The sequence below is a fragment of the Athene cunicularia genome, assembly GCF_003259725.1.
Source record: "Athene cunicularia isolate RWA chromosome 5 unlocalized genomic scaffold, athCun1 chr5_part1, whole genome shotgun sequence".
Lineage (NCBI taxonomy): Eukaryota > Metazoa > Chordata > Aves > Strigiformes > Strigidae > Athene > Athene cunicularia.
The window spans coordinates 34758663-34781340 of record NW_020799101.1 but is presented as its reverse complement, the minus strand read 5'-3'; the positions used below and the strand labels follow the sequence as shown (position 1 = coordinate 34781340).

Genomic DNA, 22678 nt, shown 5'->3' with positions numbered 1-22678 from the left:
AATATCACATCTAAACCAGAATAATGATCCAAGACCCCCCGTAGTAAGAGAAAGTTTCTGTTGTCTTGGAGAAATGTGGTTGGGAGGTCAGAAGATCCTGTAACTAAGGTTACAATATGTAGCTTGATTAGCCTTACTTAAGGTTTCTTTTCATTCAGTCCTTTATGCATGTGAATTGGAGTTCGGGGTTCAGTGCCTTTGATGACATGCTGGAGTAGGGACTAGCTCAAGGAAGAGAGAGTCGGGAGATTTTAGCTACCAGACAGCAAGAAGTCTTTACTTGGCCGGTACAAACTGGTTTTAGGACATTATATCCATATAACCCATTTTAAGAGAGGTTTGCATGTTGGTAAGAGAAGGCCTGTCTGCAGCACTTTGAAAGCTGTTCAGTAAAAACGCCTCTGTGAATACTGTGCCTATTCCTAGTATGTTGTCCAAAGCAGACTTTGCAGTGAAAATCATGCTTCTTGACACGGCACCTAGGACCTCTTCATTCAGTTTTGAATTTGTTGCACCTTTTTCAGCGCTGTTTTGCAAACAAGAGATTGAAAGATCTTTCTATAGAACTTTGACTTAAAGAAGTTTAATGAATGCAAGCAGCTTTAAAGTTAAATGCAAATTTGTTGAAGGTGTATTTATTGATTGAATTTACTTCTGTAGGGTTGGGAACTTTGGAGAGAGCTTGTTATTTTTAAAAAATAAATATATTTTTAATTTCTTTTCTGTAGGAGATTCCTTTGCACAGTTCCGATTTGCTGATGAGAAAGAATGGCATAGAGAAAGCATATGGCATAAGCAGGTAACAGAATTGTCATTCAGATGAGATTATATGGATAATCACCTGGCACAAAATACCTAGGCAGTTGTGCTTTCAGTAGCAAATTGTTTAATACAATACTAGCACTCTTCATTCTGTATATTTTTATTAATTTGTCTCTGAGGCTGGAGGCTCTTAAGTTTGTCCTCTTTTTTTTTTTTCTTTTTTTTTTTTTTTTTTTTTTTTTTTTTTTTTTTTTTTTCTTTTCTGTTGAATACTAATCAAAGCAGCAGGCTAGGTTTTTAAGTAATGTGGAAGAAAAGAACAAGCAAATCCATACAGTGAAAGGCAAATAAGGGACTGTCACTTTGCTTTACCGACATATCAAGTCAGCCTTCCTTTTTTTTTAGCTGTGTTCAAGAGAAAATAGTTTACTAAAATTACTATGATAAAACCTATATATTTGTATAGACTGTGAAGCGTGTTTTAGTTTCTTTTCTTGCTGGAATAAAAAGGCTCAAAGCAATAGAGGTTTGCCATTTTCTATATCAGGATACTGGAAAGTGTCTTAATGTCTGAAGCTGTCTTCCTCACATAAGTCACCTGAACTATTTCAAGAGAAATGATTTTTGTCTTCCAAGGTTTTCTTAAAATTGCTGCAAAACTGTGCTTGAGTGTTTCTTAAAACAAAAATGTGTCTTCAAATTTTATAAGTTTGCTATTTATTTCCTAAAATATTGACAATAATTATTCCCTGGGAAGTGATATTTAAAGTTGCAAAGTCAAATTAAAATGAGGAAATAAAACCAAGTGCAGCATTTGTTTAAACCATCATATGTTTGTTCAGTGGGATACGGTCTTTCAATGACTGTGTATTTTTTTCTTATCAGTTCCTCCAGCTCCTAGTGTGCAGGCTGTCAGTATCTGGAATATTAACTTCTTCATAATTTCCTCCTAGGCTTGTCATTATAGCATTTAGGTGATTGGAACACATTCATTAGTTTCTGAATGGCTAAAGCCGTTGTGAGCAGGGTGAAGTTGCACATTGCCAGTGGATTTCACAAATACTCTTCTGGCTGTCAGTGATGAGACTGCACGGTTCTGGAGCTGGTCCCATGGCCCTCACTGACTCTGAAGTGTGCTGTGGTGGGCACTGCCTTCTGCCTCTGTCCCTACCCAACTGCTGTCATTTGTCCCGTCCCATCCAGATTTGTTGTTTCAAACTGCTTCCTGTCTTTCACTGTTCTTATGTCAATTTGAAATAATTTACTGTGCTAGTCACCATTACCCTTCTTTTGATTTCCTATTTTAGCCCAGACAGTTTCATAGCATTGTCTAATTTTTCATATTATCTCTGGTCTTCAGGCTGTTACCTCCTTTGTGTTTCTGGCCCATCTTTCTTCTCCCTGAAAGCTGGATCCAGGTCTAATTTTTATCCTAGATCCACTTAGCCAAATTCCTTGCCTTTGCCTCTTAGCTCACCTGTTTCTAGTTCTTGCCATTACGTACAAGATTAGAGAATTGTTAACTGAAGTGATTATGATGGAACAAAATAAAGCAGAAAAAGCATAAAAATAGTTCCCAAATGACTAGATAGATCCCATTCCCTTTTAGTTGTGGAAAGCAATGTCAAAGCATCGGTTTCAAATCGAATGGAAGTGTAACAGTGACATCAACAGTAATGAATTTTCAGTTTATTAAGACTTATCACTCATTGTTACAAAAGGTACATCTGGATTTACTGTGTTATATTGATAACATGCAGTAAAAATGTTTCAGAACATGGTCTGCAATTTAAAAATCAAGCAGCTAATAGTAATTTGGAATTATCAGTAAAAAAATGGCAATTACAGCAACAAAGTATACCTCTACTTATTTTCTTGAATAAATATGTATGTCATGATGTGTTTATCGAATACTGCTTTGATCCCTTTGGTTTTTATTCAAACACCGCTTTTAATGAAATCTATACTGGATATTGAATTCCTTCTTCCATTATGGTATTTCTTAAAATTCCTCTTTTCCTTCATCCTCAGACTTTCCTCCTTTTCCCTCTTTCCAGTTTCACTGTAATTTACAATGTTCATTCACTTTAATCTTTTTGCAAGTGCACTTTGCTCTTCCCACATGTGCTTAAATGTTTTTCAATGATATTTGACTTTTTACAATTTTTTATGTTACCAGATTCATATGATTTTCTTATCCTTTGCAAATGTGCAGAAGCCATATTTGATCTTCACTGTCTGTCAAAAGAATTGTGTTTTCTGAAGTTTTTGTTCATTTCTGGGGTACAAGAATTGCCTGAAGACTTTTTGAGGTTACCTGTACCAGTGAATCAGCTTTGATGGTGATCACTAATCCATTGTAAAAATGTTGGTTGTAAAGAAGAAAAATTCTAGCCATTGGACATTTGTTTGGTCCTTTTAGTCTTGTTACAGGACACCAGAACCAGAGTTTGGATACAAGAAACTGCATTGTTTCTTTTTAAAATTTCTTTTAATTTTGTAAATACGCTATCAGAACACACTGTGACTTTGATGTTCATTCTTGCTGTGTGTGCAGGTGTCAAAAGCCATCCTGTTGACTGGCTTTTGGGAGCAGTGTGAATTCCTTTGACAAACCTCTTACGATATGGCACTAAACACTCTCTCCTAATTTATGAATATTTGAACTTCTAGATGTCTGTGTTAGTCTATACCACAGTACAAATTTTTGTCTCTAAACTAGATTTAGAAGCAGCTTCTCTGCTTCCATGAAAATGATAGACTGAACTTGAGCATTTTGTTGTCAGATTTTAAAATATATGTTGGGTACTAAATTATATTTTTCATCAATGATGAATGTGCTCAGAGTGTTCTGCTGTACTGTGAGCTCAAAATCTGTTTAAGTCCACCAAAGTCCAGGGTGTTCTGTAAAAAACATAAAATATTACTGGCCCATTTTGTAAAAATTTGGTTTTAATAGTTTACAACCAGAAAAAAAGGGGGTCAAGAGAAAAGGAAATTCCAATAACTGTCACGTTAATAAGTGACAGCTCTGCCTTTTAAGCAACTAGGCAACAGTAGAGTATCTTTCTTGAACATCTTGAATATTTAGAAGCATATGCAACTGTAGTTTGTTGCTTTTGTAAGCATCAAAGCAACATTTTAAAAGATGGGGAAGTATAAAAAGGGCCATGTTGTTTAGACACTAAAACCAGTAGAGCTACATACAAGCTACATGGTTGGATTGCATAGAAAATAGCAGCAACTCATTGAAGAATGGCAATTCCCACTGCATAGAAAAATTCACAGAGTAAAAAAAATGTTTGAGTTGGAAAAGCCTCTGATGACATTGCCAACTTGTAGAACTATTTCCTGCTTTGGATTTTTGAGGTGTTGCCTAAGGAGCATTCCATTGTTTTTAAACCTTTAAGCAATTATTTGCATTGTATGTATTTATGTGATAATTTAGCTAAACTGCTTTGTACATGTGTAATTTAAGACTATGAATTCCTGTATTTCATTAGATTGTTCTTTACATTCCTTGAATGTGTGGAACAGGGGAATGTAACTGGTTAAAGTAATTATTAGTTTGTGGTCTGGTTTGTTTGGGGTTTTTTTTAATGCAAGGATACTGAGTGTTGAATTATATTTCAGTTATCTGCACTTTCTGTTGACTACCAGTCTTTGGCCCAGGCTCTTCAGGAATTGCCTCTATATCTGAGGTTGAATGTAGCTGCTGACCTTGTGCAGGTAATGCTGTGAATTTCCATGAGAAAATGCAATATTTTAAGTGAAACAATCTGTACGAGAATGATTACTTTAAGCTTGGGTCTTCAAACGTAAGTAGAATGTATGCTATAAGTAAATACATTTCTTGAGACTGGCATGTCAAATGGCATGTAATGCAGGATACCCCCTATCAGCACTTTTTGTGCTTTGTTGGCTTTAAACAAAGTGCTTTGATGTGCAGCACATTAGATTTGAAGCCAGGTATCAAAGTGTTTGACGTGGACTGATTGCACTCGTTTAGTATTTGTATTTTGTATCATAAAAGCCTGCACCAAAATTTTCAAAGTGCTTTCACATTCTTTCCTGTTAATTATTTTAATTGTGATTTACTCTTCTATATAGCTAATAGCAGACATGTTTATTCCATGAATCAAATTTAGATCTGTGTTCGAACAGACAGAACTGTCAACCAAACAGGTGAGGAAAATGTCATTTATACTCTGATGACAAGAAAAGAAAAAAATATTAGGAAAAAATGTTTCTTTGGGCTGTAAAAAATAAAATATTTGTGTAAGGCCAAAAGAACCAATGAGACTTAAATATAAAACCAAAATTCTTTAAAAAAAATCCATCTGCTCAAGCAAGGAAAGAGAATCATGACCCTTACAGAAGAAATTTCATTTGTTTGGAGTTGCATAAAGTGTGACCAACACAACTGTGCTCTTTCTTAAGGGAGCTCAACTGTGTCTGCAGATGTGATGTGTAAGGGAATCTGCAAAAAAAATGTTATTTTCAGATACAGTTTTCTTCTTAAGAGTTCTAGTCATGGTCTTTTAACTTTAATGAGGGTTATAAAGTGTGTGTTATGGCATTTAATCTTTGCCTTGTCATTCTGACAGGTGATGTGGTCATCAGATACGCTGTAGTGTTTTTAATGCCAAGGCAGCCTGATAAAAGCATCATCTGTGTTCCATAGTTAAATAATGAGTTGCCATTTCTTGTCTCACTATTTGATAATGTATTGTAATTTATTTTCATTTTTCAAAATATACATCTATATACTGTAACTTTTACTAAATGATTTTAAGCAACCTGTAGTATGATTTGCTTTCAAGACTGGAATTTTGGAGGGAAGGCCTAACATGGGATAATGTTTCTGGCCAAATTCTGGCTTCAGTCATTCCAAAATTCAGAGTATTGGCGTGATTTCATTACAGAAGAATTAAAGAAAAGTAACTCTTCAGGAAGTATTTGTGGAAGAGTGGAACTTGCTGATTTAGCGTACAGTCTCATATTCCTTAACAAGGGATAGAAGGTGTTTGTATGTTGTAGTTGCTTCTGTAAAATTATTTTGACTTCAATTCTGCTGAAATTCACTGTACCTTCTTAAATGATAAAATGTAGGAAGCATGAATTACAGTCCAATTTAGACAGAATAGTAAAAATGGAGTTAATCACTAGAAAGACTCAAGTCCTTTCTTGTACTCTTAGGCATCAACACCTGTAGAGCTCCCACAGATGAAATCAAAGATTATTGAAGACAGCAAGAGGAGAGCACTTCTCTTCCAAAAGTCTCTGGCTCAAAGTGAAATAGCGTTGGTCTCCCATCCCCTTGGTGATTCTGTTGCTCCATCAGAGCCTGGAAGTAAAAGTGGTCCTAGGGCAAGTAGAACAGAAATATTTGAAAGAGCCCGTCCAGTACCAAAGCAAGAGACTGACCATTTGGATGAAGAACTAGATCTTCTCCTAAATCTAGATGCTTCCATTAGTACAGAAAAGAAACCTGTGTCAGATGCATTATCCTACAACATATCAACTAAGAAAGATTTGAAAATGGATATTAAGGACAAAGGTAAGATTTCTCTTCTCCCCAGCATGTTCTGATTTAATTTTCATTGCTCTCTCTATTTTGTTGATGTTTTTGAACTCTTGATTAGCCAGTCAACAGTACTGCTGTCATCATCTCTGTCGAACTGCATTTCAGTGATCCAGGGCTATGTTCTGACCCATTTGTTCCTTTGCAGTTTTAACTCCCCACTGAACTAAAGTTTCACCATTGTCAGTTCATTTTAAGCATTAAGAGAAATTCTCCTGCAGAACAGCATTAGTCTTATGATTCAGCAAAATTTAAAATAACGAAAATAATTAATGTACTGCTAGAGGATTTTTGTGAGAGGAAGATAAAGGTTTTACGTAACATCATCAGCCCTTGTTCGCTGTGCTAATAGTATACAGAACTGACAGCTATTTCCAATGGTCTGATATAAACACTATTTTCAAACTTTACTAGCATTGATTTTACCAAATTCAGTTTAGTATGGAAACAAAACATATACAGAAATTTGTATTTTTCAGAAAAATAGGCAAACCCTTCCTCTTGTGTACATTCCTAGCAGTTATACTACTGTTTGTTACTTCTGATGGAGATGGCTTGCTAATCCCCCCCAGTCCACAATGCTGTAAAAGATTGTTTAATATCTCAGATTTTTTTAGCAAAAATTATTTTCTTGCTATCTTAAAAATTAAGTCCAAGATGGTTGAAGGTGTAAGATGTCACCACAAGAGATACAGCAAGCCTTGATACTGAAGACAATCTTGAAATGCTCTTTCATTTCAGGGGTATGTCATGCTTTCCACTCCGAAGCGCAGTGTAAATCCCTGAAGAAAACAATGCCCTTAGAATATGGAATCATTTCATGCTGTAATAATCGTGCAGGGCAATCTGCTGTTGTGGCCTCCTGCTCCTCTCGTACATTAAAGTAACCTCTGCAGCGGACAGGATTGTGAACAGATCCCAGGCGGGGGATGATTTATAACTTGTCTGCTGCAGACCAGGCCCTGGCCCCCTTGGATCAGGTGGAAGCCACATTGCTCTGGTTGAATTTATTAAGGTGACTCTTTTTTTTTTTAATTGTTGCTTCTGTTTTTGGAATATGAGTTGCTATTCTTCAAGACAGAGATAACTGTGTTTAAATAGTCAGTTCTACATTAAAAAGCAAAATGATCCAGGACAAAGAGCTGGTATGGCATTGTTTCCAGATTTTCAAGTCTCCTCTTTTCACTTTTCTAGATCCTTTAAAACTAGATATGCCTGAACAGAAGAGTACAGCATCACAGCAACAGCAAAGTACATCTAAAGATCTTACTGAGGAAGAGCTTGAAGATTGGCTAGACAGCATGATTTCCTGAAGCTCAAACTTTCGTATGTGAATAACTGAACATTAAGTAGAAAGTTGACTCTTCATCTCCTCGTTATTTGCTTTATGTTTCACCTTCAGTATGCCAAAGGCCCGGTTTTCTTTACTGGGACCTAAAATTCTGTGCAACCAAAATTCATTTAGGTGTCATTAAAAATTTAAGACTAATCTCCTTAGAAAGGTCTAAAATTTGTGATGAAATTAGGATTTTCTTTGCTAAAGATGCAGGCTACAGCACACGAAGAGAAAGTTATTTCAGCTTGTACTTGCTCTGTGTAGTCCTTAAAATAAAGCTATGAATGAACAATGAATGCATGTGTTTTTAGTCACTATCATCACACCACATCTCTACATTGTAGAAGAATAAGAAAGAAGACAGCAAAGGTAATATTTGGTTTATAATACTTTATTGCAGTGGGCACTTTTTATTAGAGGAAAAAAAAAATGCATAATCCTAGCAGCTTCTACTTGCAGGTGACCACAGAGCATTGTTTTATTTTGGCCTAAGATTTAAGTTGTATTCATTTTGATACAGTGTATGTCTGTCTGTCTTTAACAGCAGCATCTAACAAGCTGTTATTGAAGGTAGTATATAAACAAACTTCAAGTGCAATTTCATACAGATGGACAGAAAAGCAGTACAGTTAATGGATCTGTTCATCTCGAACACTAACACAAATAAAAAGTTTGCATAGCTATGTCTACAGGGATTTTAAGGCACTTAATGTTTCAAGGTTGACGAAGTGTTTGAAAATGTTTTCTTTATAACGGCTTAAAGCTTTTTAAGCTGTAACTTAATACATTCACTAGCAAATACTGGGGGGAAAAAACGGGACAGCAGTTAGTTAACTTTTTTTTTTTTGAGGCATGGCCTCTGATGTTCAAGTTCTTAAATGTCAAATGTTGTGCAATTAAGACACCTTTTAGCCCTTTTAACTGTACTGCCTAACACTTGGTTAATGACTTAGTTAAAGTTGTTAAAATTTCAGACCGTGCTTGAACTGGAAGGCTTAAGTTAATCTGGCATAGTTTTCTCTTTTCTAATTAAAATTCTGACAAAAGATCTGTTTCATCTGTGGTAGGTACAAAAAGCCTATGAAATAGTGTCAAATTTCAGGTATGTCTTGAAGTTTAAAGACATATAAAGCAAATACAAGCTGTGAAATTACACCATGAAAAGAAAAGGAAGTTTTTTGTATACTGGATCTTAACAGTTCATGAATAAATAATTTCTTTTGTGATATTAGCCAAGTTGATCCTCATACTGTTTCCGGAAGCAGTCCCCTGCTGGGAAAAAATCCCAACATCTTTCTTGGTACATCTTCCACACAAATGACTCCTGAAAATAATAAAGAGTATTTATTTTAACAGACACCTTGTAGTTAGTCCTCTAGATAAACCTTTAACAATAGCTGGGTACTGTGCCTATTACCATGGAGTTCAACTGTGAAGACATCAAAGATCGTAAGTCAAGAATGGTTGTAAAAGTATTGTTCTGCACTTTTCTTGATTCAGTACTACTGAAATTTAAACCCTATTAGAAAAAACTGTGTGAGTAAGTATAAATCAGTCTAGTTATATTGGAGCAAACCTGTACACAATCTGTATATGTTAAATGTGTTTAACTTTGGTTGGAAAACATTGAAAACATACTTTTGTAGTGTTTGCATAACAGCTTCTTATTTGAGATAAGATATAGTCAAATCCTATTTATTTTCTTTACACTTTTTTTACACTTAGGGCCTAACAACACTAAACATCCATCCATTTAGATAGAGTAGCTTAACTACTCCAACTGGTATATTTCAGGGTTTCAATTCAGAGATAAGACGACAGTAAGATTACTAGTAACTGACTTCTGGCAGTTCATGCTGGGGAGGACAGCACACTGCTGCAGCCCTTTCCCTCCCAGAAGACTCTCAGGGAGGGTGGCATCATCTCCACTCCTTGGTAGTACACCAGTTCCACCTGGTGGTACACAGCCACAAGGCTGCAGAGGATTAAAACTTTGAAAGGTGAGGAAAAAAAAAATAAATTATTTGTACTCACCTGGCCAGTATGCTCAGTTTCATCCTTGTTAATGAGATACATTAAAAAGAACCTAAAACAAGCACATGAAGCAGATATTAATACAGAAAACATAACATCTTTGCCTACTTTTACCTACTCCATCTTTCCTGGACTGGGCTGTGTGAAGGAGATTATGCCAGCCCGCAAAGTAATGATACTGGTAGGTGTCTAATGTACTTCGCTAAAGGAGAAAATTCTATCCCCCAGCACGCCTCCTGCGGAAGTGCTAACAGATGTAAAATCTGTAGAAGTGGAAAAATACGGTTTAGCATGTTCTTCATTGCAGTGCTAGGAGCAATACCTGAATTAGGCATATGACAACTCCTATACGCATATGCTCCAGCATCTCACCTTGGAACGAGTTACTATGACTACTGTGCAAGAAGTTTCAAGTGTGGCAAACACCCAGCTGCACCAAGATTTTTAAACACTCATGCTGTACAGCTCAAAAGCTGAGCTTATCTAGCTCAGATTCCTGGGATCACTGAAATATAGCGAGCTTAGCTAATTAGGAAGGTGGCAGAGTACTAACAATGGTCTGTTTGCATGTAACACAACTCTTGCTTAGCCATTTTTGATGCAGTGCATTTGGAATTAAACTTGGTATGTGCTTTCTTTGTAAAGAAAGGAATGTGCAGCAATTGTAACATTTGTCTAATTAAAGGGCCACCTGCTTAGAAAGACTGTTCACTATATATTCTCATATTAAGGAAATGACCATTTTTAATTTACTGTGAATCACAAGTTCCCATATACCAATTAAGCAATTCAATACAGTAAGCTCAGAGGTTGCAGACTGGTAAAACTATGGATGTTAATGGAAATTTACCTCACCAAAGTAATGTGCACTGCTTTTGCAGTGCCAGTCACTATGACAGGAATAATGCAACTGCCACTCCACTCCTTTAATAAGTTCAGATGCAGTATTCCAAAGCCAGGCTTCCATAAGATACCACCAGTTCAGCCCCTTTGTTCTACTGGCTCCTACAACGCTCATCTACTTATCACTGTTGTATGAGTAACTAATGCCACCAAATGAACTTTTTCAATATCCTCTTTGATCTGTTCTGTATTTACTAGTGAGAATAGAAGATCACTGTCTTGGCATTCTGGGCAACAGTCTAAATACATACAACTGCTGATTGCTTTGAGGATTTGGAAAGCCGCACTGTCACTAAAGAGCTATAGGATCAGACTTGTGCATTATTTTTCATAGCTTATCTTTCTGGAATCTTCCAGAGATGCGCTTTTTGTTTTGTTTGTTTTGATGTTTTGCTTTGGGTTTTCTTTTTGTCAAATTGAGGCTAATTTTCAATGGTTTTATCAAGGTTACCAAGCCCCCAGAAGTCACAAAACTTCCAAACTATTTTTCCCTATCATTCCACATATGTGGGATTCATTCTAGAGGAATAAGGAGTTGGTGTGCCTTCAGGGCACATTCCACTAAGGCAGTTCATGTGTAAGGTGAGCTCTTTAAAGATAATCAGCAGCATGGAGTAGAAGAGGGAGGACCAGAAAGGAATGGAGCTATTCCTCAGTCCTACGGAATTCTGTTTTAGGATAGTCAGCAGTGTGTGCGCCTAAATTACTCTGGAGCTGAAAGGTCTCTTTATCATAATTCCAGTAGTAAAATATACTTACAGATAGTTTGCCAAGTTGTGTTCTTGCAAAGTATGTGTTTCAAAGCCATGTGGGGTTGTGTCAAAATAGTCATTGCCGATTCCACAAATAAAACATTTGGTCTGGAAATACAAGTTGTGGTTACAAATTAATTTCTACTGTAACAATCTAGGTGAGTAAGAGTAATGAAAAATGTAGTGTGTTACTCATACCTCCATATCTTCTCTCACTTGTTCTTGCTGGTCTCTTAGTTCACCAAAAGCATCAATAATCAAACCTATTTCAAATGGAAAAGTAACAGTACTTAGCAGCATTCATATTTCCAGTAACGTCCGTCAGACATCCTCCACTGTCTTTAGAGTTTAACATGGCATCTAGGTTGAACAGTTCAAGTTACAGTCTATCAATTTCCAGACATCTAACATTTGTTTACACTGCACTCCTAGCAGTAATTTCTCTTAGATGGAAGTGTATAACCTTGAGAGTATAAAAGCTTTTCTGTACATATATTTTGGTCAGTTTTAGTTTCCATAATCTCATCTCTTTTGTTCCCATGAAAGAATTTCATTTTCATTCTCCTTCTCATAGAACACTTGTATCCCAGCTTTTGTTCAACAAAGATGACTTTGCTCCCCCTGGCCAGTTTGTGATGCTGCTTTGCATTTAAAGCATTATTCCTCCACTTACCACATGCTAAGAATAGAGCTGGATCTTCATGGGGACTGACATTCCTAACTTTTTCTCAGTTTAGATGTATTACATTTTGTCTTTGCAGTGTTTTTTCCTAGCGGCCTTAGTTCAGTTTATACAATGAATGTTGAATACAGTTAGCCACTGGAGAGAGGTCTCCTTCTCTGTAAACCACAACTACAAACCAATTAAAACTGCAAATCATCCTCTAAAGGAAGGAGGAAATGGGTACGTGGCCACGGTGACTTTCTCAGTGTCATTTCCCCTTTCCACTGTGAAAGTCTCCATTCCCCTGCCTGCTGTGGCAGTTCCAAATTAAAGGCATGAGGAGTGTCTACAGCAAGGCTCTCCAGGCTTAAATGGTTATTAGCGGAAGAACAGAACAGGTCCTCCAGAAGCTGTGTTGCTGCTGAGTAGTTGTCAAAGTGTTCATAAGCACTGTAACCTGGATAAGTTACATATCTTGTGCTTTGTCGGTGTGTGGTACTTGAGATAAGGCATTATTTGTTAATTAAGTATAAAACTATTACTTTCAGAATTAATGATTTTATCAGCTCAGAAATAAGTCTTTACAACAATACTGCTAAATTTACCTCAAACACGAATATGATTTAAATACATTGCAGAAATTAAGTAAACTAAATTCTAACAGTGTCTACTAAGGTAAGTGGCAGTACCTTGAATAATAGCCAGTAGGATAACAATGACAAAGAAGAAAAATGTGATGTCAAAGACAATTCGATACATTTCATAAGGGTCTCCAGCAGGATCCTCAATTTCGTCTCCAATGCCACCACCAGCTCTCACCCCCACATACATGTGGAACAGGTAACACTAAAAAAAGAGGGAGGAAAATTACGGATATATTTACCAGAAATGATTCTGCTCTGCTATTTCTTTTCAAAATTTTACTAACAAAGGACGCATAATGCGTCATGTATCACATGCTGCACCAAAAATCTGTTACTGTCTTAACTACATCTTCAAGTACAGTTACTAAGAGGAGGAGTCAGCATCAGCTGTTACTCCCTAGGTCTTACCTACAGACTAAAACCATTTGGGGGACATTTTTCTTGTATTTGTTGCTGTATTCAACTATATTCTACCCCTTATATTAATTCCTGATGTTCTAGCTTGCTCTGAGTAAGCGGAGGACTTATTTTAAAGTCTTGTAATGGAGTTTAGAAATGTTGGCAAATATTGCCATAAAATAAATAGTGACATATTCACAACAGGTAGATCTATCTGTGTTTAGGTGGTTTCTGGATAATATAATTTTGCAATACTAGATGTCTGGTTTAGTGCATTGTAAATTTTTTACAATCTGGGAAACACAGCCTGTGTTCAGGTCGGTGCGGAAGAAATGACTTTTCAGAAATGTTGCTGTCTGTCATATTTTTTTAACATATAAGTCTTCATGGAAAAATCTTTTAAGGAATCTTCTGCTGAAGCAATATACTACTGATGTTCCTGTATGAACTGGCTACCAAATCTTGTAAACCACCTTCAGTCACACAATGTGGGTTAAAACAAGGGAAGTCTCTTAGCCCAGTCCCTGTTCTGAAGTCACATTGGGCAGCAATGTTGGTGTTAAATAATCAGCACAAAACCTGACAAATCTGGTCTTTCATAAGCAAACACTAAACAGAACAATACATCCATTTTTATAATGCAACTTTACTGTTGATGTAGGATGCTGGTACTAGTTTAATCATACTTAAAAATGTAACTTGGAATTGATTTACCTAACTTGGTAGAGTGGTTTAATATGTAATATAGTTTCATTATTCCAATTACTCCTACATCTATTTTATGACCAGGCCACTGTATCCAGCCTGCAGAGGGACCAGTTAAATAATACTGCTTGGGCAGTTTCATAATTTCTATCATTTGACATCTGACTTGCACTAAGTGTTTGAAAGAAAGGTCAAGAATAAGGAAGATGATTCTGTTCTGAGGTATTTTATTCTATCTTTGGCATGTAACACAGGACATAGAATGACTATTCCATGGAAGAAATGAGCTGGCCACAAACTCAAGGCTGTTACATTTTTAATACCTGAATTTGCACTGTTTTCTGTATACAGTAAGAAAATCAAATCCTCTTCATACCATCATAACTATGTGTAGAGTATCTTTTAATATGACATAAATGACATCATGTGGCAACAAGTGGAAATCAGAAGAGAAATTAGTAACATTAGATTATCACCCATAATAAGTTTTAATTTCCTCCTTCTCTACTCACCTTTGACTTCTTACTTCATGTCTACTAATTGTAAGCAGTTTGGAGCAGGCTTTTATAAGTAGTGCTAATAACGTCACATACTTCATATATCCTAAATAAGTATAGGAATAGCTTGCACACTTGCAAACATTGGGAACAAATTGGGTTTATTTGTGCTGCAACAACACAGCTTGTTTTGGCGGGGCCGACCAGTTTGTCATAAAACTTCGTTATTGTCATACTTTAAGGGTTTGCCATCTTCACATGTAAAAGGCATTGCAGCAAATCATATACTACAGTATTTAGGGGGAAAATCCAGAGTAGCTTCCCATACTGGTGAGTGTCATCTATCTACCATTGAGTTTAGGCCACTGGAGAATGCAGAGGGAATTTGAAGACCATTTAGATTTTCAAAACGACAAGAAGAGACCCATGGATTTAACAACAAAAACATCCCTCCTAACTTATCATTTTCTCCTTAAGTATCCATTTTATTATTCAGGATGAAATTTTAAGCATGCTAGTGATGTTTTAGTTACCGTCATCATGTCATCACACTTCATGTCTGGTTCATCTTCATCTTCACTTTTGTTGTAGAATTTGCGGAAGAAGTTGAACGCCACAACAGTGTAAAGATACACTACTACAGCGAGGAGTCCTACAGTAAGCACAAGCTGTGTATGGAGACATGACATGAAAGGAGGTTTCAATTTCATTCTGTCAGAAGAGATATGCTACCTCAGTGTATTGCCTTAAGTATTCAAAAATGTATCCGATTGTACCTTTCCCAATAAGGAAACTAAAGATGGCAGTTATGATAGCTTTGAGGTCTCCCTATTGCTTGGATCAGTGTAGAGGTGTTCTTTACCCTGCTCTCATATGAGAATCAAAGGGAAAAACAGTACCAAGAAACTGAAGTTGTTTCCATCTTTCTGAGCTATATGCATACAAACTATATATCACTGAAGCAATGTTTCCACTATTTAATTAAATTCTAGTAACTTGAAAAACTGGATATACAGTGAAAATTAAATGATAAAAAAAACCCCTTTAATATGATGAATAATTTCAACTGGGACTTATTATGTCTTATTTTCTATTTTCTGTTCCAAATCTGGTTAGCAAAGCCATTGATAAAGTGGATAGAAAGAAAATTTTTAAGAGAACCAAAGAGCAAGTAATTTCCAGGTCTTGCTTTTAAGCAAATAAAATCCTTAGGTGAAAAAGTTTAGCACTTAATGACACTAGATTATATTGTTTGTTGGAATTGACATTAGAAAGTGCAGCTCTGGAGAGGAGTTACTGAAGGCCTCATATTTTTAAAAGTGCAGCAATTGGTGTTGCTCCTAAATGTAAGAGTATTGAATGAGCTGAATGTCAGTTTATCGCTTTCTGCAGATCTGTAAGTAGGCTCCCAAAGTGAACATTTCAATTGAAAATCTGCAGGTGCCTTTCAGTGTTCATATCTACTAGCAAGAAAAGCAACAGGATTAGAAAAACTAATCTTTACTTGTTAAGAATGTATACTCAAAGCTGTGGTTGAAATAGTTTTGTCAATTATGCTCAGCTGTGAGTATTACACCTAGAAAAATCTCATAAAGAAAATGTATCAGTCATTACGTTAAAAGTAATATAACTTGGGTCATCTTGGAAGAAAATGAAGGGGATAAAAACAGGTTTCATTTGTTCTCATATGTACTATTTCAGAAACTTCCTTTGCTGATAAGTGAAGAAACTTCCATTGGTTAATTGAAAGATGAAAGAAATGAAAGAAGGGATTAAGCAAACACAAAGGATATAACAGAGTTAAGGTAAGGGGATAGTCTTATGCCTCTTCCAGAATGTTACACAGTTCAAAACATTGTGACAAGTCTAACAGGGCATGAGTGGGCTTAGAATAATGTTACTGCATTTGAGAAGGAATGGAATGTGTATGTTTGAAATTAAATTTTGGGGAAGTTCTGTTAGATTTCTTAAATGTAAGTTAAAAAGCTTGTTTTAGTTGGTATGCTAGCTATGAATACAGAGCCTTTAGAGATCAGAGAATGATTCCCTGCATAAGTTTCAACAAAAAGTTTTGGAAGTAGATTTTATTAATCTGATTTTTGCATGAAAAAGTTACACATAAATATATCCCACAATGCAGAATGCCCATACCTGTAAGCACACTCTTACTAGCTAAGTATTGAAATGTCAGCTCCCAGGTCATTATTACTGGTGTAGCTAAGGAGAGATTGTGAATTCTTATTATTTATCACCAATCGGTCCATCATTGAACACAGAGAGGGAGCTGGTTAGGTTGTAATTCATATTCTTGTATTCTTCTAAAATGATGCGTTTTTCTATTGTGTACAAAACTTTAGCTATCAGCAGTCTCTGGGTATAGATTATTATAATTTCACAGGATTTAACACGTATTAAATGTGCTGCAGAAAACACAGTGGGATCTATTCTTCAATCTAGTTAAGATCAAAATGGATTGCTTTCCAGTATTTCCTAGGTACCATAATATTTTTTCCGATACTGTTACAGAATGCATTCATTTTCAAACCTTTGCACATAGCACTAACCTGTTTGCCATTGTGGGTGACTGAAGACAAGATGGTTCGCAGTGTCTTGAAACCCATAGCAATATCCAGCAGATGAGCAGCAAAGAAGAAGTTGTTGTAGTGCCCAAGGATAGACATGGTTGTATACCAAGCCAAGTATAAAAAGGACTGCAGAGAAAGTGAAAAGTGGCAGAATGTTAGCAGGTGCTAATCTGCATTTCTTTTAGTCACTCAAATTACACAATAAAGTAATACTATCATGATCTGATTTGAATCACAGTCTGAATGTAATACCTTTTATTTCACACCTTCAAAAAGACCGTCTTATGCTGTCTCTTATCATCTCCATTGTTCACTTAAGGAGTGTTTATTGCTTAGTTTTGCTAATGAGAGCTCTATCTTTACCTATTTAAATGCAGTCTTCAGCATATATGTTATTAACATCAAAATCGCCTTGTGAGAGAGGACTCGTGAGTTACAAATCCAGGCCTGGGTGAAACAGGGCCTGAGAAGAACAGCCTGAGAAAGTGATAAGGGATGTGGGGGAGCAGAGGCCCTCCAAGCCAAGGAATGTCTCAAACACTCGCAAGTAACAAAACTATAGTCCCAGGGTGGATAGTGTGGAGTTTGGAGCTGATAAGGCTGCCTGGACAGCACAGGATGCAGCTGGAGCCCTGTGAAGGCAGGACGGTTCTGCTCTGGGGCACCTTGTAAAGTTTCAAGAGCCATCTGTCTGGTGAATGACCTTTGCTTCATTATCTGTGAAATGCATATTAAAGTTGACACCCCCGAATATGCTAATAAAGATTAAGAAGATTGTGCTAATTACATCATCCCATGAAGCACCTTACCCCTCCCCATACATGGGATATGTACATATGTGTATGACATAGGGGAGGGACACAAGGAAAATGTGCATAAATTGAGGGTGGGCAGGGAGTAAAAAGAAAAGATGAATGCATCCTCAACAAACTCTGATGGAACCAATGCAGGAACCTGGACCGGTGGTCTCTATTTCTCCCTTTTTTCTTTTTTTTTTTTTTTTTTTTTTTTTTTTTTTTTTTTTTTTTTTTCTTTTTCCTTAATATAATTAACACAAGGCATACTATATCACTTGCTGTAATTCACTATATACTCAGTCAACTATCGTGTAGCCAATTAGTACACTGTGGGAAATTAATAAATGTCTGGACTTTGAGACTGTTGTCTCACTGTTGTCCACTCCGTTGGGGATTTACGAATCTAAGTCAATTCTCTCCCTCGTTTGAGCCGGACATGACAGTCCTACCTTAAAACTGTTTTATTTGGGGAGTTTGTTACACAGTACTTTAAACTTTAATACTGATTCTGGAGGAGACAAAATACACTCTATTACTCTTGAGACACTTTATTCTGTTTAAGTCTCAGACCACGTCAACCAGGACAGCCAGAAAACCTAAGGCACATAATGCAGCTTCTTTTAACAAGCAGTGAACCTGAAGCCACTTTGACGTGAAAGCTTTTACTGAAGAACAGTGTCTCAGTATGCTTTTAGTGCACAATGAATTTATACATCATCACTTGATTCACCTTGGCCTTCTTGTTTGTTTGGGAATGCTCAAGGGAATGCAAAAGGAGGGTTCACAAAGAAAGGAATTTTAGTATCAGTGTAGTCCTTTCAAAGGAGAAGGTATGAAAGAAAAGAATTAACCAACCGTGTCAAACAGATGATTCAAGGATAAGAAAGGATAATTCTCTGTAGACTGTGCTTGGTTTTAAAAAAGACACCTTTGGTTGCTAGATTGTTTTCTACAAAATTAAATTAATGCACCATTAACTTCCAAAATGCTGACATTGATTTAATTGTGGGGAGGTGCATATTGCCCTTTAAAATACAAATGAAAATTCTAAGATAAAGCAATTTGCTACAACATAAGATAGGAAAAAATATTTTAAAACAGCTCTGTAATGCAATATCATTTGTGTATATTTGTTTAAAATAAAAGCAGACAGTACGAAACATGCAATCATGTTTAGAGTAAATCAAAGCACATTATTCTAGCCTAACATACTCACATTATCGGTGAACACAACTCCGAGCTTCCAGATGTGGTACTTTGTATCAATGGAGCTTAACCTAGGAAATACAAAAGTTTTGAAATGCATCAATGCCAAAACTAAGTATTGAATTCTGTAAGTACAAATAACAAACTAGGTTTGGCACTTCACCTTTGCTTCCTGAAGGTGGTGATGTACATTACCTATTTTTTTCGTAATGTGGATGCTTAATTTTTCAGAGTATTCATTAACTCTGAGCACCTGTACACAGTTTCTAAACCATTGAAACTGGTGGGACAATTTAAGTGGGAGAGATGCTGCTATATTCCAGACTTACAAAAACTAAAATGTGTGTTAGAAGTAGCGAAATGTAGAACCTGACTTGCTTGCATTCAGAAGATACGTGTTCTGTCTAGTGTTAAACGTTGCCAAAATTACCAAAAGAAAAGTTAATGCCTTCTGAAGGATTCTAAATATTTTATTAGCCATTAGATGACACACGCACAGAAATCCTTTTTCTTGTGTGCCTTAAGTATCAAGGAAGCTGAACTCTTGTAGGAACCTAAATCATTTGGGACTTGGATACTTTCAAACTCCCATCTTCACTGATAAAGTCAGGAAAACATCTCTGAATTTTTTCTAGATAACTGGCATCTAAATATTTGTTATCAATACTTTTTCTGTCCTTTGGTTTATAAACTAACTCTGTTCTAACACCTGAAGAAATATTCAGTGCTGCAGTGATTACTGTTTAAAATAAAAGATTGCCCAACTCTATCAGTCAGCATCAACTTGTGTGATTTTTTTTTCTTACTTTTATAACACAAGTGTAAGTATGGTTTAGAACAAATAAAAAGCTTTTTTTATTTTACTTCCACACCAGGAAGATTTCTCCATTTGAATTTTTCATGTTGAGGAAAACATCACTACTGTTTCCATATAAAATCAGGGGTTTTTTTTGATGATGAAGTTATGCCAACACATAATTTGTCTGTGAAGTTCATAAGTCATACCATGATACAAGAGATGACTCTTCTGGTTCGCTCTCTTCCACCGGACTAAAATCAAGGGCGCTTTTGTCCAAACCCAAAAGTTCTGCTATGCGCTCTGCTCCATATAAGTCTCCGTACTTGTTAATAACCTAAAAATAGAAGAACATGAGCTTTTGCTCAGAGAAAGACCTCAGTGACATTCACCCTACTTTAAGCCAGTAGTTGTCAGAATTTTTTAAAAAAAAAAAAAAAAAGTCTTTCACAATTAACTCTACTAGAACAGTTAGAACTCCCAGGAAGCCAGGCAGTGGGAGCATAAAGAAGAAAAATGGAAGCATTAAAGGCTATTATCTGAAAGCTTATCTATAATTTGCTGTCATTTAAGATGGCATGTTTTTCTTTTTTTAGGGGGATGAGTGGGCTTTGTATCCTAAAGATGACAATGACTGTAAATTAGACCTGTGTGGCTGATTGACAGCAGAAAGTTATTTCAAATGCCTGAGTCTAGGAAGGAAACTACAGCCTTCTGTCTTCCTCCCTCCTCCCACCTACGCTGCAGCTGTCTGTTCACTGAGACATTTACCACAACAATGACTTCCATGAAACAAATTTCAGTTTTCAATTATTTGTATATTTATGTGTACAGAAGTGTATTACCAGAGATATCTGAATTAACTGAATAATTGATTATTGCCATGACTAACATAATAGAAATATCAAAAGCCTACCTTCCGTTTTACAAATTTGTCCCAGTAATTGTTAGGAAAGGACCTACATAGATAAGGCAAAGATATTTCAAGTTATTTAACTTGTTAGAGAAAAGAAAAAAAACAGAAAAAAAAAAAATTACTGCAGATTCTGGTACAACTGCATTCAGTCACACACTGCACTTTGAATTATGAGAACAATTTCTTTTCGTGTGGACAGCAGCTATTACTAATCATCATTCGCTGCAGTATCATCTTCCCCACACACTTTTGCACATCCATAAATATGATTGGTTACAAAAGAAGAGCAGGCTAAATATTATCAACTAATGAGCCTAACAACTCAATAATAGCAGGGTAGTCGCTATAATATCATTCATCTCCTAAATACTTTATTGCTCCTACCATACAAGCAATATGGACAGTGATTTTCAGAGGAGAATAAAAGTCTTCTAAACATAAATAATTTTTAAGTTCACTGGATTACATTTCAAATAGATACTGAACACTTGGGAACCAGTGGACTGTTTGTCAACATAAAATTAAAATTCAAAAAATATTTAAAAAACCCTAGAAGATGGCGAAGATCATTTGGCAGAAACAGGAATTAGTGGTAATCTTGTTCTCAGGTGCATTATATTGTTACTGGATCTGATGTCCCAAAGCAAGACAAGATAAAAAACATAGTTCTAAAGCTGAAGACAGTTCAGCTAAAGAGTATTTTGCATCATCAGCCTGTGAGCAGCCATGCCCACACCGGTAATTAAAAGAAAAGCTATTGTGTACTGTGCATTGTTTTATCCAGGAGAGATCTTTACAACAGACACTAGGAAATACATCAGCTTTGACCTGCAAGAAAAGTGTTCTCTCTTATCAGTGATGTTTCCCTGATCTTCAATTTGATCATAAAAAAATACTGTTCTCGAATGGTTTTGCAAAAAACAGTGCCCAAGAATTCCTCATTGTGATGGTCTTACTTTAGATTATATCCATTTTGAAGAATGCCAATTAGTAGGAAACACTGCAAAATTTAAGGGTTTTCTCTCCCCATTTCCTGGTTTCAACATTGAGTTGAGCCAATATGCAAGAAGGTAAAACAGAAAAAAAACTCCTTAAACTAAAGGACAGCGTTGGTAATAAAAAGCAAGTGTTAATATCAAGAGAATGAGATTCCAGAACACTGGTCTGCTGGGGTGTGAGGCAAACTTCCCAACAACTACTAAGTACTTGATTTTTTATTTTTCTGAACTGAAGTTCTGAATGAAATTAATGCAGATAAAGGCAAATGGTTCCAGTGACTCAGACTGTATATTCTGGTTCAATGGTCTATATTATTTCTTTCCTTAATTTCTCAGAATTTTAAGCAAACTGTGTCTCTAATGCAGCCAGCTTGTGACTGTCTCTTTTACCACAAACATTTAATGGTGCTACATTTATCGGCATACCTCTTTTTCCTTTTTAATTACTTTATTTTTCACTTATAGAAAGCACATTTCAGTATATACACAGTACTGGGTACCCTCCAGCAGTGGTTATCCTGATGGTACAATACCTGCACTAAACCTCAAGAGTCAGTTCACATCAGAGGGAAAGATTAGTCTTCTTAAATTAGCCTTACTCTTTTATTCAGCTTCAATAGATAGTGCAGCATTCCGAGAACAGGCTGTACAGCATGTTGTTTGGGATAAGCTGACAACATATCTCATTAATTCATGCTTGTTTTTGCCAAGGATAAACTTACGGGATGTCTAGATAGCTTCACTAGTGAAAGAAACAGGTTGAAAATTAAGCAAGCTCTCCAGTTTCCCAGTTACCTTCTATTGTAACTTCAATAACACATGTTAGTCTGTGTTTCTAACTGAATTAAGGACAATTCTTAAAATTCAGGTGTAGGAAAACAAAGCATTCAAGAGATTAGACATTCTAATTTTAATGAAAGTACTAAGGCCACTATTTATAATGTACAAAAATTGAGTATGACTGAGAAGATAGATATTTTGGCTATTTGGCAGCATGTTGTCACTCTGATGCACTTAATTGATTATTTTTGCTGGTTTGTTCTTATCAAATACTTAACGCCTGAACACACTAGCCACAACTACTTTGTGACTTGCAAATA

The 22678-nt window shown here is 36.1% G+C and overlaps 2 protein-coding genes across 2 annotated transcripts in view; one reads left to right on the top strand and one right to left on the bottom strand.

Moving 5' to 3' along the window:
- AVEN (apoptosis and caspase activation inhibitor) overlaps positions 1-8914 on the top strand; it is an 82441-nt gene extending 73527 nt beyond the window's left edge. Inside the window, exons 3-6 of the mRNA XM_026849307.1 lie at positions 729-799; positions 4396-4491; positions 5962-6322; positions 7541-8914. Coding sequence (XP_026705108.1) covers positions 729-799; positions 4396-4491; positions 5962-6322; positions 7541-7659 — 647 coding nt within the window. The 3' untranslated portion in view covers positions 7660-8914. The remainder of the gene's footprint in view (positions 1-728; positions 800-4395; positions 4492-5961; positions 6323-7540) is intronic.
- RYR3 (ryanodine receptor 3) overlaps positions 8485-22678 on the bottom strand; it is a 242309-nt gene continuing 228115 nt past the window's right edge. Inside the window, exons 97-106 of the mRNA XM_026848909.1 lie at positions 20581-20623; positions 19874-20001; positions 18879-18939; positions 16845-16991; positions 14814-14948; positions 12725-12881; positions 11570-11634; positions 11379-11479; positions 9717-9768; positions 8485-9006 (exon numbers count right to left, since the gene is read on the bottom strand). Coding sequence (XP_026704710.1) covers positions 8911-9006; positions 9717-9768; positions 11379-11479; positions 11570-11634; positions 12725-12881; positions 14814-14948; positions 16845-16991; positions 18879-18939; positions 19874-20001; positions 20581-20623 — 985 coding nt within the window. The 3' untranslated portion in view covers positions 8485-8910. The remainder of the gene's footprint in view (positions 9007-9716; positions 9769-11378; positions 11480-11569; positions 11635-12724; positions 12882-14813; positions 14949-16844; positions 16992-18878; positions 18940-19873; positions 20002-20580; positions 20624-22678) is intronic.